Source organism: Camelina sativa, chromosome 15 (genome assembly GCF_030686135.1).
Source record: "Camelina sativa cultivar CO46 ecotype springtype chromosome 15, ASM3068613v1".
NCBI classification, from domain to species: domain Eukaryota; kingdom Viridiplantae; phylum Streptophyta; class Magnoliopsida; order Brassicales; family Brassicaceae; genus Camelina; species Camelina sativa.
In genome coordinates this window covers 10,347,276-10,364,329 of record NC_141894.1, presented here as the reverse complement: position 1 = coordinate 10,364,329, position 17,054 = coordinate 10,347,276, and the positions used below count along the sequence as shown (strand labels likewise).

General features: G+C 37.5%; 1 protein-coding gene and 3 pseudogenes across 2 annotated transcripts; 3 read left to right on the top strand and 1 right to left on the bottom strand.

Annotated features, from left to right (window-relative positions):
- Nucleotides 1–6,119: 6,119 nt before the first annotated feature.
- On the top strand, nt 6,120–9,003 carry LOC104748346 (F-box protein At3g19880 pseudogene; annotated as a pseudogene). Its single transcript, XR_015582332.1, has 2 exons — nt 6,120–7,858; nt 8,435–9,003. The product of XR_015582332.1 is annotated as an F-box protein At3g19880 pseudogene (transcript).
- Nucleotides 9,004–10,330: 1,327 nt separating this feature from the next.
- Nucleotides 10,331–11,273, top strand: LOC147926466 (F-box protein At3g19880 pseudogene; annotated as a pseudogene).
- Nucleotides 11,274–11,320: 47 nt separating this feature from the next.
- On the bottom strand, nt 11,321–15,347 carry LOC104746384 (uncharacterized). Its single transcript, XM_010467847.3, has 3 exons — nt 13,649–15,347; nt 13,039–13,478; nt 11,321–12,948 (listed from the first exon to the last, which is right to left on the bottom strand). The coding sequence occupies exons 1-3, from the start codon at nt 15,083–15,085 to the stop codon at nt 11,460–11,462; spliced, it is 3,366 nt and encodes a 1,121-aa protein (XP_010466149.1). The 5' UTR covers nt 15,086–15,347; the 3' UTR covers nt 11,321–11,459.
- Nucleotides 15,348–15,414: 67 nt separating this feature from the next.
- On the top strand, nt 15,415–16,722 carry LOC104748345 (putative F-box protein At3g20030 pseudogene; annotated as a pseudogene).
- Nucleotides 16,723–17,054: the final 332 nt, after the last annotated feature.

Below are 17,054 nucleotides of genomic sequence, written 5' to 3'. Positions count from 1 at the left end.
GGGTTGGAAGTAGCTGTTACTGCAACCTGGTTCAAGTTGTGAAAGAGCTTCAGAGGATTGTTGTTGAGTCATCATGCGTCTGAGGATGATTCGAAAGACTGATACTCAGTTTGTATCGATACAATGAGTATAGTGTCAGTTTCATGATACGAAGGAATGGAACTACCTCTTCCAGAGGCTGATTAGTGTTCCTAGACAGAAGATTGTGCTCGCAAGTTGTTATCATGTCAGTACAACAGGTGGTCGTTCATTTGAGTTCCATCTTTGATCAAAGTATTTGATGCAAGGGACTGTTACCAGAAGATGGTTTGTGCTATGAGGCAAGTGTCTATGTCCCACAAGCTGTTTGACGTGTGCATTATCGTCTGTATCACCGATATATATTCTCCAAAATTCTGTTTCACCATGGGTCACTACGTCCAGAGCCAGAGCCGTGCCTACATGGTGGAAAAAGAAACACTCGCCTCCAGCCTTTAATTTGTAGAGAAAGTTTAAGAAGCCATATTTTTGTCAATAATGTTTTTCATGCATGTATTAAAGTAAGGTTATGGAAATTTCTATTAGTAATAAGGAAATATAGTGAATATAGAGCAATCTATACTAGTATTTTTGCAGCAGTTTTTGCTCAAAAATACTTTTTAGAAAGTTTTTACATTTAATGCATTGACTTTAATATTAGTTACCAAAACTTCAAAACTAATTATAGGTTAGATTTTAAAAAATAAGGAAATATTTCTATCTCATTCAAACATAAATATATGATTCCCTTTCATTTTCTATTTGAATTTATATTTAAATTATCTTGAACTATTCTATAATATATTTTAGTTAATAAAAATTATGTTTTTTTCTTGTATATGATCTAATACAAAATTTTGAAAACGGACATATATTACTCAATAGATGAATAAAAAAATACGGGTATAATATCCCACATCGTCTAAAATAATAGGGCAATGGTTCAAAGTCATACTATAAAAGAGACCAAAATGATTCCGAATACAAATGAGTAGAAAGCTTAATTTATCAGGCATTCAAACTTAAAAAACCTTTATTTTGGTTTATTCCGTTTCTTTATTTTAAAGATTTTTAAAAGGTTAAATATGAAAATATTTAAACTTTTAAAAAGTTAAATATAATAAATATTATACCGTAGATACAAAATAAATATTAAAAATTAAGATGATATAGTGTGAGTTAAAATATCTCGGGACGGGTTATATAGCGGGACGGGTTTTATCGATATTTATATAGATTAAAATATATCATTAATTTGGTGTTACAGGGGTAAAACATCATTTCATTATTTTATTAATACTGTCGGTATTAGAGAATAAACATATCTAATTAAATTGATTAAATAAATATTATGTAAAAAAGAAATTATATTGCGGTATTATATGGATTATTTAATGATTATTATATAATTATAACATATTTAACTAACATATACAACTTATAATTTAAATATTTTAGCTATAAATAATTTTACCCCGCGGTGTACCGCGGGTCCTAATCTAGTACTGCAATATATAGGATCTCTAAATACACGGACAAGTTAGGATCTCTGCATATTAATATTTTCTTATAGTATTAATTAGATATTACATTTTTTCACCACAGTTTATTTAAAATTCATATAATTACCAAAACGATTTTTTGTTGTTGATAGTGACACAATACTATGTCCACTTCTCTTTTTGAACTTTTTATGAAAGATGATTTTATACCTTTGGTTATAAAATTACTATAAAGTAGTAAAAATGTTATATTTTTATAAATGATTTCAAATATGAAACTTTTTTTTCTTTTTGCCTATGGCCTCTAAACCTCTAGGCACGGCTCTGTCCAAAGCAAGGGTCTGTTTTATCTTCTACAAGTGAATCTAGAGAAGATGTCATCTTGCGGTTAAGGAAGATTATGAAGAAGTGTGTGGATGCTTCAGTTTCTTGAAGCCTATAGATGGATGACAAGAGATCAACTCATTCCTGATAATCTGCAGTGGCAGCAGATTGTAATGAGATTTTTGGTTTAGGTATCTACAGGAACAACAGAGATGTGATGCTCTGGTCATCATCGTACATGCATGTTTGGACAATGTTGAGTTAAAGAACAGACGACTGTGTTTTCTCTAAATGATGCTCAATGCAACTATTGAGTTTCTCAGGAATGTGTTTGTGTTGAAGACTTGCTTAAGAGAAGGTGTATGAGATTCTTGCACTAATCTGTCAACTGCCAAGGGGTTTGATCAAGACAGTGAATGTTCTCTTCAAAGAACATGGATTTTATGAAGTCTCGCTTATGACAGATTCGGAAAGTAGAACATGCCTTGCTCATCTGTTTATAAAGGCAACACGGTTCTGTGTATAATCGATCAAAGAAGCTGATTTGAATGCAAGGATGAAGGAGATCTACAGTGTAGCAGAGGTTTGAAATAATACACAAGAGACTGTTTTTTCTGGTAAAGCTTGTGTATGGTCACCTCTTTACTGTGATTTAATCAAAGTGCTACTTGCTGTTCGAATTCTCGACTATCAACGTCCTATTGCCCAACATCCAGTTGTGGTTGCAAGGAGAGTCAAAATGCCTACAAACATGAAGCTGTTCCAATAGGTGTCGAGACTAATCATCAGAGTGCTTAAGGATGCGAAGCACTGTTAGTATGTAAGTGATTCCCATAACTCAGTATACTATTGTGATACATATGTCTGTTTTTGACTTAGTTGATCACTCAAGCCTGGGGAGAATGATTCTAGTTCTGGTTTTTGTTCAACGCCTAATGATAAGGAGTTCTGTACTTATGGGGGAGAAGTCTTGTAGCTACTTGGTTTAGGGAGAGAATCATTGTTTATGGGAGAGACTTAATTGACTAAGTGGTTGATCTTAGGTTGTTAATGATTAAGAATATGCCAATTGAATAAGTCTGACTAGAGAGCTATTAAGACCTTGGTTTCCGCTGCAGTCCGCTGGGGTTCTGATTGTTAGGGTCTTAATCATAGTTCTGTGTGAACAAAGCTGTTGTTTGGTTTTGCTAGATAATGATTGTTGGTTTGTCTGGTTGTTGCTTGTTCTGTTTTGGGCTTGTGTTTGTTGGAGTGTCTTTTCAGGTTGAACCAGAGAGATGCTTGAGTATCAAACTCAGTCAAAAAGGGGGAGATTTTAAATGCAGATTCTGGAACAACTCGCTGTGAGGAACAAGTCGTTGTGCCGAACAAAGTGTTGTGCCAATCAGGAAGCTGCATCAGATCACAGACGCTTGAGTTGCTGACATGGATGTGTGAGCTGACGTGACAAGACGTGAGTGGATGTGATGATGTTCAAGGAAGGCTGGTGATTTGGCATTGAATATAGAGACAAGATTGTACTTGGAGATATGGAAAATATTCTCTGCGATAAATAAGGAAAGGATAAGCTTGAGCAGCAAGCAGTTTCCGTTTGCTTGGAGATATGAAGAATATTCTCCGCAACAGTTAAGGAAAGGATAAGGCTGAGAAACAAGCAGTTTCCTTATCCCGTGATACTTGGAGATTTGCCTTCCAGGGTTTCTCAAGTCGTGTATATATATTCTAGGAGTAGGCCACGAGCTAACTTGAGCACTCTAGAATATTGATACAGTTGTAAACTTCGAAGCCACAAAGATAAGGCTTAGAAGGTGTGTTCCCAGTTCTCTGTGACGTTAATCAGGAAGGTGATTAAGTGCACAGAGAATTGTTTTTCTTTCTCTTAGATCTATACAGGTGAGAGTTTAGATAGAAAAGAGAGAGGGTCGGTTTTACTCTCTTAGATCTACACAGGGTGTTGTGTTAGATAGAAAAGAGAGAGTCTCAGATTCATTCTTAGTCGGGATCAATCCTATTGGGTAGAATAGGTTGAGTAAGGGCCGAAGACAAAATTGTATCATTGTAAGAGATAAATTTTGTTAATAAGATTGAAGAGAAAAGCATTGGCTTGGCGTGTTCTAAATGTAAATCAGTGTGTTTTGTGTCTCTATACCCTTCAAGAACTTCTCGGAAAAAGCCCCATTCTATGCGGTTGTACGCCTTCCTCATATCAGTTTTGATGTCCATATAGCAATATTTTGTTGCTTTTGATGTACGGAGGAAGTGTAAAACTTCATGCATGATTAACACGTTATCCGATATTGCTTGCTTGGGAACGAAAGCAGATTGATGTAGCGAGATGAGGGATGAGAGGAATGGCTGGAGTCTCTTTGTTAGCATCTTGGCGATGATTTAGTAGTGAACACTACAAAGTGCGATTGGTCGATAGTCTCCTACTCTTCTTGGGGCAGTGATTTTAGGAACAAGTCTCATGTGAGTCTCATTATGTCGTGTGTTCAGTTCTCCTAATTCAAAGAAAGAACAAATTTTCTGAGTTACATCCTCCGCAATGGTATGCCAATAGGCTTGATAAAATTTGGAATTAAATCCATCCGGGGCTGGGGCCTTTCTTGAATTGATGGAGAATACTGTCTCTCTGATCTCTTTGTCTGTGGGCACAACAATAAGAGCTTCATTCATTGTGGCATCTACTTTCTGTGTGATTAATGTCTCCCCCACTGTGTGGAAGTCTGAATTCCCTCTGCTCAGAAACAATCAAATGTCACCCTTGATGAGCGGGACCTCATCAAGCATGTAGCTAAAGGAAAAATGACAAACAATTTAGGAGTTCAATAGTACTAGAAAAGTTGTATGAGCGCATCCTTTCGTTCGATTTTTTTTGTCTTTTCTTTTGCATTGTTCTTTGAACAAGACTAGTCAATCAGATGGTTAGAAACTTTATTAAGACAATTTGAAACAAATTGTGTTCCCTGATTCCATTTAGTAAAAAAAAAAGTATCCACCAATTAAAAAAAAGTATTCCATAAATAAGATTGAAGATCAAGCATATCCTCTCGCTTTAACTTTAGACTTCTTTCATTTTATTCAGGCATGAATAAAAAAGGTCTTCTCCACCAATTAAAATCAAATTCTTCATTAATCATACCAATTATAACAAATTTCGGAACAAAACAATATCCTCTCGCTTTTTTTGTGTTTGTACGTTTTGGTAACTTTGTGTAGGTGCGGGTCAAAAGAATAAAAAATCAGTAAAAAAGTCACTCCTACAACTAAAACAAAACGTCAAATTAATATCAACATAAGCTAAGCAAATGCCATGATCTGTTCTTAATTATATGCAGCAATGGGCTTGTTCGTTTGGTTGACGCTGGCGGCTGCGGCTGCGGCAGCGGCAGCGGTTGCGTTTATGTTTTTAACCACTGAATTGAAACAACGTTTAAAAATATTAGACGCAGGTCACAGTGTTTACCGCAGCGTCATGACGCAGATACCTGCGGCAAGTAAACGAACAACTATACCTGCGTCTGCCGTAGCCGCAGGTACCTGCGGCAGCCAAACGAACAAGCAATGTCGATCCTTCTTCATCTTCCAATTTCAAATAGCAGATGATACTTAGGTGGCAGAAACATAAACATATTTATCGTTCCCATCTTCTCACTGCTCAGAAACAATCAGATGTCACCCTTGATGAGCGGGATCTCATCAAGCATCAAGCATGTAGCTAAAGGAAAAATGATAAACAATTTAGGAGTTCCATTAATTAATACTATAAAAGTTGTATGAGCACACCTTTGTTAGACGCGAAGGAGAAAAAGTAATACAAAAACATCTTAAAGTTCTTCTCATTTGTTCATTATTTTTCACCTTCTCGTTCTTCTCCTTTTATCTGTTATGACCCAGTACTCACATGAGGGATCTGAGCTCAATCGAAGGAGCAATCGAGCTTTTGTGTTACCCAAAAGCAATAGTTGATGATAATGAATCTTGAAGTGCACTTCTTTAGTTCTTTTAGCTTGAACCAGAGATCTTGAAGTGTTAAGATGTTTTGTACAGAGAACATTTTAGATCGAAAGAATTAATGCTTTCCGTAACTGAAGACTATGTATATATTACCCATATATAGTTTTTTTTTTTTTTTTTTTATATTTAACACTTTTGAGGCTTAGAATAAAATATCTATCTAGGTTATAAAAAAAGAAAAAAATTGGGCAAGAAGTGTTACGTAATATAGTGGGCAAACGTGAAATTTAGAAACCCTAGTTTTCTTATTTGAGAAAAATGACGTCGATGAGTGATCTTTCGCAGGATTTGGTAGAAGAGATATTGTCCAAGGTTCCGATAACTTCTCTTGGAGCTGTGAGAGCCACTTGCAAAGGATGGAACAGTTTCTTCAAAGATCGGATTCTATGTATAGGAGAACCAAAACCGCAGTTTCTGGGGTTCACGATGTTGGATCATAGGCTTTGTTCAATGAGGTTCGATCTCCAAGGAATCCCCAAGAAAGATGATGAAGAATTCGTGGATCCATCTATAAAGGAGATAGGTAATTTTCTTAATCATGTCAAGATTTTAAATGTCTATCAGTTCGACGGTTTATTATTATGTGTCACCATGGATAACTCAAGGCTCGTGATTTAGAACCCGTACCTGGGGCAAACCAAGTGGATCCAACTCAAAACAGAAACAGAACCAGACCAAGAACCACAAGATATTGAGGTACTAAAATCCACGTATGCCCTTGGATATGACAAGAACAAGAACCACAAGATATTGAGGTTTTTCAATAATAACCAGGGCTACTACGAAAATTTACGATGTTAAGTCTAACTCATGGAGGACTTTTACTGTCATTCCCAACTGGAATATAATCTATTATCGGCAGGGTGTATCAGTACATGGAAATACTTACTTTTGGACAGAAGGTGAAACCCATGAATTCTTAATCTGTTATGATTTTACAGAAGAGAGATTTGGAAAGTTTCTTGATCTACCGTTTCAGCCTGATTATGATGATTCTGGTTTTGGAGATAGGGGTGCTGTATCTTGTGTCAAAGAAGATAAACTCGCTGCGTTATATCATCACTGTGATGTATTGTCTATAATAGAGATTTGGATCACTACTAAGATAGAGCCCAATGCGGTGTCGTGGATCCCCTTTTTAAAAGTTGATTGTGAGCCAATCTTTGGGCTTGATTTTTTGTTTGATGAAGATTTCGACAGTTTCTTCGTTGACGAAGAGAAGAAACTCGTGGTGGTCTTTAGTTCAGACAGCGACGTACCCAAAGACTACCAAAAAGCTTACATCATTGGAGAAGATAGTTACTTTAAAAAAGTGGATCTTGGAGAAGTTAAAGCACATAATAGCCCACTTGTGTGTTCTAGCTCTTACGTTCCAAGGTTAGTGCAAATTAACCAAACTGCAGGACCCAAAAGGAGAGAGAAATAGAAGAAGAGGAAGAGGAATTGGGCAAAAACAAAGAGAAGTAGAGGAAGCAAAACTATGCAGCAGTTAAGGTCTAACTAATGATGACGTACTATAATGAATTTATAGCTTATTTTACAGTGATAGTATATCTCTTTTCCTAGAACCAAGACTAGTCGACTATTAATTAATTATGTTTCTGTTTTCTTAGAGCAAGTCCATTGGAAGGATTTAGCAAGAATTCTTATTTTTTTTGGATAAAAAATAAATCAAAATTAATAAAAACATAAGAGTTGCCTCTTATTTAGTAAGTTTTAACACCAACTCTTGTTGGAAGAGTTGCGTGTAGAGATATGATTGGTTTTATTTTTGATATAAAACAATTATTTTGCTTCTTCTTCTTTCTTTCTCTCTCTTTCAAGAAAATCTCTGTTTCACCACAAAAGCTTCATTTGTGTACTTCACAGATTTTCTTCTCTGAACCGATCAATCCCGAAGTAGACGAACATAAAAAATATCTCAATTGGGTTAGAAAAAAAAAAAAATATAATATCTTTTAATTCGTCGTTTCTTATACAAACCAATTCTATGTCAGGTCAGTCTCGTTCTCCTTCCTTGTTTCATCTTTTGATTCTTGATCAATCTGGGTGTGTGCTTGATCAATTTGGGTGTGTGCTTGATCAATTTTAGTAAGGTCAATTTGGGTGTGTGCTTGATCTATCAAGTTTTGATTTTTCGACATACCCAGATTGTGATTTATGTGTGAGATTACGCTTTTGGGTTTTTGAAGTTATGGGTAGTTCTTGAAACTTTTAGTTAGTGTGTTTTGAACCTGAATTTGGGAGCTTTCCTGCGAATTGTACCAAGCCCTTGTTTAAAGTATGTGTAATCAAGAACCAATCTTGGTGAAGGAAGAGAGTGTGGTAGGTTTACAAAATTGTTTCAGCTCAATTTTGTTGCTTGGTTGATGAACAATGTCAATTTCTATGATTGGTTTTATATGTACCTGTATGGCTATAGTGATGATTTTATATGTACCTGTATGGCTGTCAATTTCTATGGTGTGAACATCTGCTTTCTTTGACCACATCATTCCCTATTTAGTATGCATAACTCTATTTTCATCGTATTAACTCTAACATTGGTCATATTTTTTGTACTCGGCTTGCAGTTCAAAATCGTCTTACTACTGGAGACCGCATGCTTGCTTGGACCAACGGTGACATGTGTGTTCTGCTGCTGCCCTGTAGAGACTCGTGATCACTTGTTTTTTGTTTGTCCCTATGCTCTGCAGAAATCTGGACGTCAATAGCGAGAGATGTCTTCAAGGCAAGGCTCTCCACTTCATGGCCTACAATTTTGGAGTACCTCTCAGAAACTCAGCATGATCGCATACAAAGTTTCCTGACCAGATATGTCTTTCAACTCTCCGTCCACTCGATATGGCGGGAACGGAACTCTGGGCGGCATGGTGAACCCCGTGCTCTGCTATCAACCTCACTCGCTGTATGGATAGACAGATTCGTAACCAGCTATTGGCAATCCAAAAATTGGGTGATCGACACTACGAGCAAGACTTACAAGGTTGGCTCGCAACTCGGGTCTAATGACACAACTTCTAAACTATCTATTTCTACAAGCTTCCTCTGTTTTCTCAAAGCATAACAGTTATTTTTCAAAAATAAGAACTCAACAAGAGTTTTACCATTGGAGAAGAATAAATTAATCAAACTTCTAAAAGTTCTTAATCTAAAAAAATACACAATTTAATATTTTCAAATTATAAGAGTCTCAAAATTATATTCTCTCAATGGAGATGCAACTAGTGTTCTCTTATATATTATTTCATTTTAAGTATACTGAAGATTTTAATATTATATAAGACGATTTTAACTTGACAACTATTATGCAGTGTTCAAGAAAGCGCTAAAATTATATAAAACATAAAACATTATATATATAAAAATATGTACAAATATATGTTAAAAAAATAAAAAAAATATATAAATTATAAACTAAAGTAAGAATAATACATTTATTTAAGTTATATTAATAACATATAAACATTTATAATTACGTATACAAATATAAAACTTAATAATTTAAATATATGTTTTTAAAAATCAAAAATAAATATTAAAATTATATTAATGTAATTTTAAGCGGTTCAAGCGGTCATCTAGACGTCTACTGAGCGCCTAGCACCTAGACGGCGCCTAGACGGCCGCCTAGACCGCTTTCTTGAACATTGCTATTATGATACAAAATGATGCAGATTAACTTCAGACTCATTTCATTTTCTTCCCCACTTGTATTAAATTTCTTCTTTCTCCCATTCAAATTCTAATTTCTCAAAATAAAACAATATCCTCTGACTTTTTGTGTGTTGTTAGTTATATACTAGGGTAACTTTATGTAGGTGATCGAGCACGCCAAGAGAATAAAGATAACAAACAAAATATAATTCTAAGTAGTCGTAACCATAAGCTAAGCAAGGCTAATGATATGTTTTGTAATTATATGCACCAATTTCAAAGTCGAAACAAAGGAACCTACCGTGTACTAGCTACAAAAAAAACTTTGATGCTGGGCTGTTAAGTGTTAATGTCTACAAATTTGAAAGTAATACGACTACGAACCAGAAACCATGAAGTGCATGCACTTCTTTTAAAAGATGCCATACAACACCAGTGGAGTTACTGGCCTCGGAAATGTTAAGAGATTTTGTAAAGTGGAAACAATCGTTACTTTTTTTTTTTTTATGTGGTTGTTGTGATATGGAAAGGTTGTGCAAAACATGCTTTCATATATGGAAGTTTCCATTAGACTAGTTTAGTAAAGAAAAACTTTCCAATTTTTTGTTTTTTTGTATATTTAACATTTCGCGAGGATTAGAAATCTTTGCATAATTATAAGAAAAGGCACTTTGTGCCTTTGTGGGTAAGTAGTGTTTTTTCGTTATAACCATTCAAAAAAAAAAAAAAAAAAAACATATATTGATCGTGAAAAAGAGTGTGCAAGGTTGAAAGTTAAAAAAAAAACCCTAATTTCTACGCACTTGGAAACAATGACAATGATGTCCGATCTTACACAGGATTTGGTAGAGGATATACTCTATAGGGTTCCGATAACTTGTCTCGGAGCAGTGAGATCCACTTGCAAAGGATGGACCGCTTTATCCGCTTCTATGTAAAGTAGAACCAAAGCATCAGTTTCTAGGGTTCATGGTGAAGGATTATAGGCTTTGTTCAATGAGGTTCAATCTCCTGAAGGAAGATGGTGAAGAATGGGTTGACCCGTCAGTAAAGGAGATTGGTATTTTAACTCATAACCGAGTTGAGATATCTACAGTTTTTCATTGTGATGGCTTATTGTTATGCGTCACAACGGACAAGTCATGTCTTATTGTTTGGAACCCGTACCTAGGACAAACCAGATGAATAATCAAAAAGACAACAGTAGCACCCAAGTATGCTCTTGGATGCGACAAGAACAAGAATCACAAGATATTGATGTATTTTTATATACTGAGCTACTACTACCAAATTTACGATTTTAAGTCTGACTCATGGAGGGTATTAAATATCAACGAGAATACATACCTGTCTTGGCCCGGCACAACGTTGGATGGAAATACTTACTTTTTGACTAGAGAAGGGGGATATATGATCTGTTCTGATTTTACGGCAGAGAGATTTGGACAACTTCTTTCTCTGCCGTTTGAGAATCTTAATGATGGCTTAGTACTGTTGTCTTGTGTCAAAGAAGAGAAACTCGCACTGTTTTTTCAAAACGATGAATTGAAACATTCACGGTGGATATTTGGAGCTAACCAACAAGGTTTAACACTAAACCTGTCGGAAGGAAACAAGAAGATGACTACACTAGCCCAGTTTAATAGCTTGTTCTTTCATAATAGTTTCTTTTTTTCTTTCTTGCTTCTCTTTAATTTCATTCGTTTTCTACCTTTTTCAATTTTAGTTTAATTATTTTATAGCTTATCAAAATAGAACACAAAACGCTCTACTAATTTCTTCTTTATCCGAAAAGATACAAATTTATCAAAACAAAACAACATCCTCCTCAGACTTTTTATTATTATTTTTTTTTCTTTTTGTGTTTGTTCGTTTGGGTAGCTTTATGTAGGTGGTGGCATGGGCAAAAAGAATATGAAAAAAAATAGTGAAAAGTCTCTCCTAGTGCAGAAACAAAGCTTCTAAATAATCATCAACATAAGCCAAGCAAGGCCAATAATCTGTTCTTATATGCACCAATGTGGATCCTTCCCCAACTTCCATTTCAAACATCAGATGATATCTCGGCGGCAGAAACACCAACATCTTTATCTTTCCCATTTTCCCTCTGCTCCTCGTCATCGGAACCTCTTGGTCATCTCCATATCCAATGTATGTCAGACGAAGAGGGCCTCGGTTTCCCACCGAGGATGATGTAGACTGCTCTGCATTTGCGTGATTCCCTTCTTCTTCTTCCTCTTCCTTCCACACAATGTTCTCGATGATTCCTCCGTCTCTTACAATGTTTACAAGCAGTTCTCCGCTGATAGCCACCACAAAAGGCGCTAAGCGAAGCTCGGTGGCCTGTATTACAGTTTCCGCTGGGACTTCAAGCAGTTTTACTGACCGAGTCCCGCTGACTGCTGCAGCGGTTTTCCCTCCTTTAAGTGCAAATGTTTCATGCGCCGTGCTGGATGAAGAACCACACACTTCCCACAATGCATTGAATAGATCTGAGTAGTAGCTCGGTGTTGAATCTTCAGGTTCGTCGGGTGGAACAAGAGCTTTTAGGAACATGTCTTCGATCCCCACAGGGACACTCTCGAGTTTTCCCTGAATCATCTGACCATTTTCTGCATTTGCTTCCATTGAAACCTCAACCAAACCTGGTGTAGGTTCTCTAGGTTCCAGTTCCACTGTTACAGGTGCTCCTCCTCTCAAGCCATCTTTCTCCTCCTCTTTCAGCGTGTTTTCTACCAGGACGATGTCTAAAGAAACTTCTTCGTTGGGTACATTGCTGTTCGAATGAGGCTCACCGAGAAGGAAAGGTATGCGGCATGAGGGGATAGAGCCATACGGAGCTGAAGATGAGAATTTGAGCACGCTCGCGAAAATCGCAGGAGGTGAGTCAACTTTCTCTAACTCGACATTCTGAGTTTCACTTCCCCAGACACTGCTATATGGTTCAGCATCCAATCTCAAAGTACAGGTTATCCTAACCTTAATTCCAGGCATGTGTTTAAAATCAGGAATCACTGAGAAATACCTTCTTAATCTTTCTAGAATCTCTCCAATCTTTGAGTCCATTACCCTTAACGTAGGTTTTCCTGATTCAATTCTTCGAGCTTCTGGCAAAATCTGGAGTTCTTGACTGCCATCCAGCTCAACTTCATCTACCTCGATTTTGCATTCTATAATGCTATATCCATCAGTTCCAACAGTTAGAGATGGTAGAGACAATGACCATGACTGTTTCACGAGTAGGGGCGTAACCCGTTCAAGAAGAATATAGGCTGAAAGGTTCCGAGATTTACTAGGATCATGACGAAAACGAGGACTTTGAACACTAAAGAATGTAGAAGGATGAGTTGATGGAGAGACAGCATCTGCGGGCTTCAAAATGTTTTTAATTCTCTGTCCTGGTATACAGACCAGCATCCTCAGATATATCCTACAATGCACCAATTTAAGAGGTTGGGTTAACGCCATCACAAATTCATAAATCTTAGAAAGATTTGTTTAGTGTGTGTCATGGTCATACCTAGCATTGTCTCGGACTTCCAGATCAGGGAAATAGAGACATGTGAGGGAAAGAAGGCGAGAGAGTCCAAGAAATAATCTAGAGCTCTTATGGTGACTCATCAGTGTTCGACAAATGCCAAGAACTTCAGTTCCTTGATCCCAAAATTTCAACCCCACATCAAACCCCCGCTTCTCAACAAGTGAAATTACAAACTTCGTAAGCAGCTCTATCAATCGAGAAGGAGGTATTGTATCATTCTCGGCTATCCGATGGAAAAGCGGGAAGTAAGCTGTTAATAAGTTGTTTTTCATAAGTTTGGGAAGCAGTTTCTCATCGAGTGTCTGAAGAAACCGCTCTCCTAACCACTGATGCTTGTGACAGTTTATCAACCGCTCAATAAAAGCCACAATAACAGGGACCAATATTTGAAACTCCAAAGTCATGTCTACCAGCAACCCCTGAATTAAATATAGAAGACAATCAAAATAAAGGAAGAGTATATTGGGGAGAGCATAATCAGCAAAATATTGGTTACTAAAAAGGCCCACAGAGTTCCGTTCCTTTTGAAAACAAGCAAAAGGAACTATCATCAAGTAAGACCAAGAAGCAAACAAAGATAGTTACAGACCTGCACGTTTTGGAAGAGGCTAGACTCCATAAGAATTCTAGTGGTGGAAGGGTCAGTGTCGGAATGTGTAGATGCACATATCAGAAACTTGTGCAAAGTGCGGAATGCTAATTCAGTTTCTGAGCTCCATGGAGGCAACCATTTAAAATCCGAAACCGATACCAAGCATTCCTGCAACAAATCCCCAGCAGATTTGCTGTTATTACCTCCACTCAAAGCGTTGGAATTAACAGAGCATTGTACCAGCAGATCAAGCTTCAACGCTTTCAAAGCAAGTGGATCAAAAACCACAGGATGAAACTTCTGACCCATCTCAAGAACAGATTTCCTCTTCTCAAGCTCCCCACTCAACATAAGCTTATTCAACAAACCCATTAACCAATGCAGCGCAAGCAAGCGGAAAACAAGATAGATCTGAGTCTCCTTGGAAAATAGCATAAGACGTCTCATGATCTCTTTCTCTTGTCCCTCAAACGCATCAGGGAACTGAGTATACATAAGCAAGACAACATGACAAAGCATCGGATCAAAAGAATAAATCATCCCCAAGAACTGAACTCTCAGCATAGAGGCCTGTAACTCCAATGCTGATGCAAGTGGCACAACCATACCCATAAACTCCATCATAGCACAAGACGTAAACAAATACGGAGACTCCAACATAAAAGCCAGCGTTCGTCTCAGTTCCTTCTGATCTGGCCCCAATCCTTGATGATGACCTTGACTCATAACCAAACTCTGATCACGCATCCAATTAGGAGCATTAAAAGGCACCAAAGGTACAGAGGTACTAAGAAGCGAAACCTTAAGCTTCTGATGAACCACGTTGTAAACAATAGTAGTGAACAAGAGAAGGTAAGCTTGCACAGTGTGAGTTCTCTCCGCTTGACACAACGACCAAAGATGACCAGCCACATCAGATAACAAACCAGGGAAAGCTTTCTCAAGCTGACGTAAACACTCGCACGCTACGGCACGAGCTTGTCGATCAAACCCGTGGTTAGGACGATTCACGAGAGCAAGAAGCAAATCAACAACCGCTTCGACGTGACCTAGAGAGAAAGAATCAATCGATACAATCACAGAGGTGAAAGAGACCATAGCTTGCTCCTTCAATCCCGACGATCCATCCGTCGGTGATTGCACGATCGCTCGGAGAACATCGATGAAGCGATCAAAGGTATCGTTACCACATTTATCAAACAAAATCGGGGAAAACTCGTCGAGAAAGACAAGGATTGAGAGCTTTACAGTGATAGGGAAGTCTTTCTTGAGGAGAGACGAGAGAGCCAAGTCCGCTAGAGAATCAATCTGGAAAACGGAAGTGAACCAGTCGCGAGGAGCGCCGTCGTCTCGGAAGTCGTCGATGAGAACGTCCCAGTCCTGGATAGAGAGAGGTCTCGCCGGAGTCTTCTCCGGCGTCGTCGTCGTGGTCATTCTCCGATCGAATCTAGGATTTGAATCTGAAGAGAATGAAAAATAAAAGTCATTTGAGAGAAGAAGAAGAAGAAGAAGATAAGACTATCCCTCCCCTCGTCGCCGGTCGTAATTAAACTCTCCGAGAACAATTCACCGAAGCTGCCTGATGACTCATTATTGATTATTTTTATTTTTTATTTTCCATATAATTATCTTCTTTAAACGACTGCGTTTCACGTTGCACCAAAACGCTGATTATACAGCGACTGCGTTTCACGTAACCTAACTTAACTCATTTGTCTCTCTCTAAATATATACACAAAGAAGAGTAGGCAACATCTGTTAGATCTCAATCATCTCATTAGAAGATGAAAACAAAGACGAGGATGTCCGATCTACCACAAGAATTGGTAGGGAAAATACTCTCTATGTTCCGATAACGTCACTGAGGGCAGTGAGATCGACTTGCAAACAATGGAACAACGCTTTATCCAAAGATGAGGTTTTGTGTAAAGCAGAAGCAATGAAGCCGTTTCTAGGGTTCATGATGATGAATTATAAGCTGTGTTCATTGAGGTTTGATCTCTATGGTAAAGGGTTTGTGGATCCATCAGTAAAGGAGATAGGTAACTTAATTAATCAAGTTGATATATCTAAAGTTTTTCATTGCGATGGGTTATTGTTGTGTGTTTCAAGGCCAAGGGATAGCAATAGACTAGTGGTTTGGAATCCGTATTTGTGTCAAACCAGGTGGATCCAACCCCTAAACGCTTACCACAGATTAGATATACATGCTATCGGATACGACAACGACCGTAACCACAAGCTATATTGAGGGTTTTGGATCGTTACGACCATAACGTTAAGCACAAGTTTCTTGAGTTCGAAATCTTCGATTTAAGGTCTAATTCATGGAGGGTTCTTGATATCACTCCCGGTTGGGAGATAGAGTTTTATCAGCGCGGCGTGACTTTGAAAGGAAACACTTACTTTTTCGCTAAAGAAAAGATTGTATACGAAAAGGACCTGGTGAATATCCTGAGCCAGAAGACTATTTACTATGTTTTGATTTTACGGCGGAGAGCTTTGGACAGTTACTTCCTCTGCCGTTTAAGCATTATATTGAAGATACCGGGACTCTATCTTACGTCAAAGGAGAGAAACTCGCGGCGTTATATCAGAACAGGGATACATATGCCTTGGAGATATGGGTTACAACTTTGATTAAGCCTAATGTGGTGTCGTGGAGTAACTTCTTTAAAGTTGATATGAAACTACACACTGGTGTGGATTTCAAGTTTGAGGTTGAATCTGGGAGTTTCTTCATTGACGAAAAGAAGAAACTCGCCGTGGTTTTTGACATAGACGAATCTGAACGCTACACCATGGCTTACATCATTGGAGAGAATGGATGCTTGAAGGAAGTGAATCTTGGAGAAGCTGTTGTGAATCTCGAGGAGTCTCCCTATGGTCGCCCAATTGTGTCCACTTATTATGTTCCAACCTTAGCTGAAGTCATATAATCCAGCAAAAGGAAAGAACGAGCTTATTAATTATAGACCCTTTGGTTTGGTTTTTTTTGCATGCCTTATTTTGTTTCTTGCATCATTCTCTGCTTTCTTTTCTCTCCTTTCTTTTGAACAAGACTAGTCATATTATTTGGTTTTTCTTTACCTTACTCCAACAATCATATTCAATTTGCACCACCATCGTGATGTTCTCTATGATTGTGGTGTATAGCAGCATGTTACAGCACTCTTATATTGCTTTAGCCAACACAGAAGAACTATCAGTCTATGCCTCTCAAACTGATAAATATGTAAATCGGCCTCTGTTGAGTTTCAAGACTCTTCTTAATATAGCCACTCGGGCGTCTCGAGTCTAAGAACGTCCCAATTAACTCTGTCTCAAAGTCTCAACAAATATAATTCTCGTCTTATATAAGTTGTAACTTTTATAATGAAACTATAATCTAGGACTTTTTGTA

Coding starts and splice junctions, on each gene's coding strand:
- LOC104746384 (XM_010467847.3), bottom strand. CDS start 15,085: ATGACCACGACGACGACGCCGGAGAAGACTCCGGCGAGACCTCTCTCT. Junction 13,479..13,648: donor GCCTCTTCCAAAACGTGCAG/GTCTGTAACTAT, acceptor TATTTAATTCAG/GGGTTGCTGGTAGACATGAC. Junction 12,949..13,038: donor GAAGTCCGAGACAATGCTAG/GTATGACCATGA, acceptor GGTGCATTGTAG/GATATATCTGAGGATGCTGG.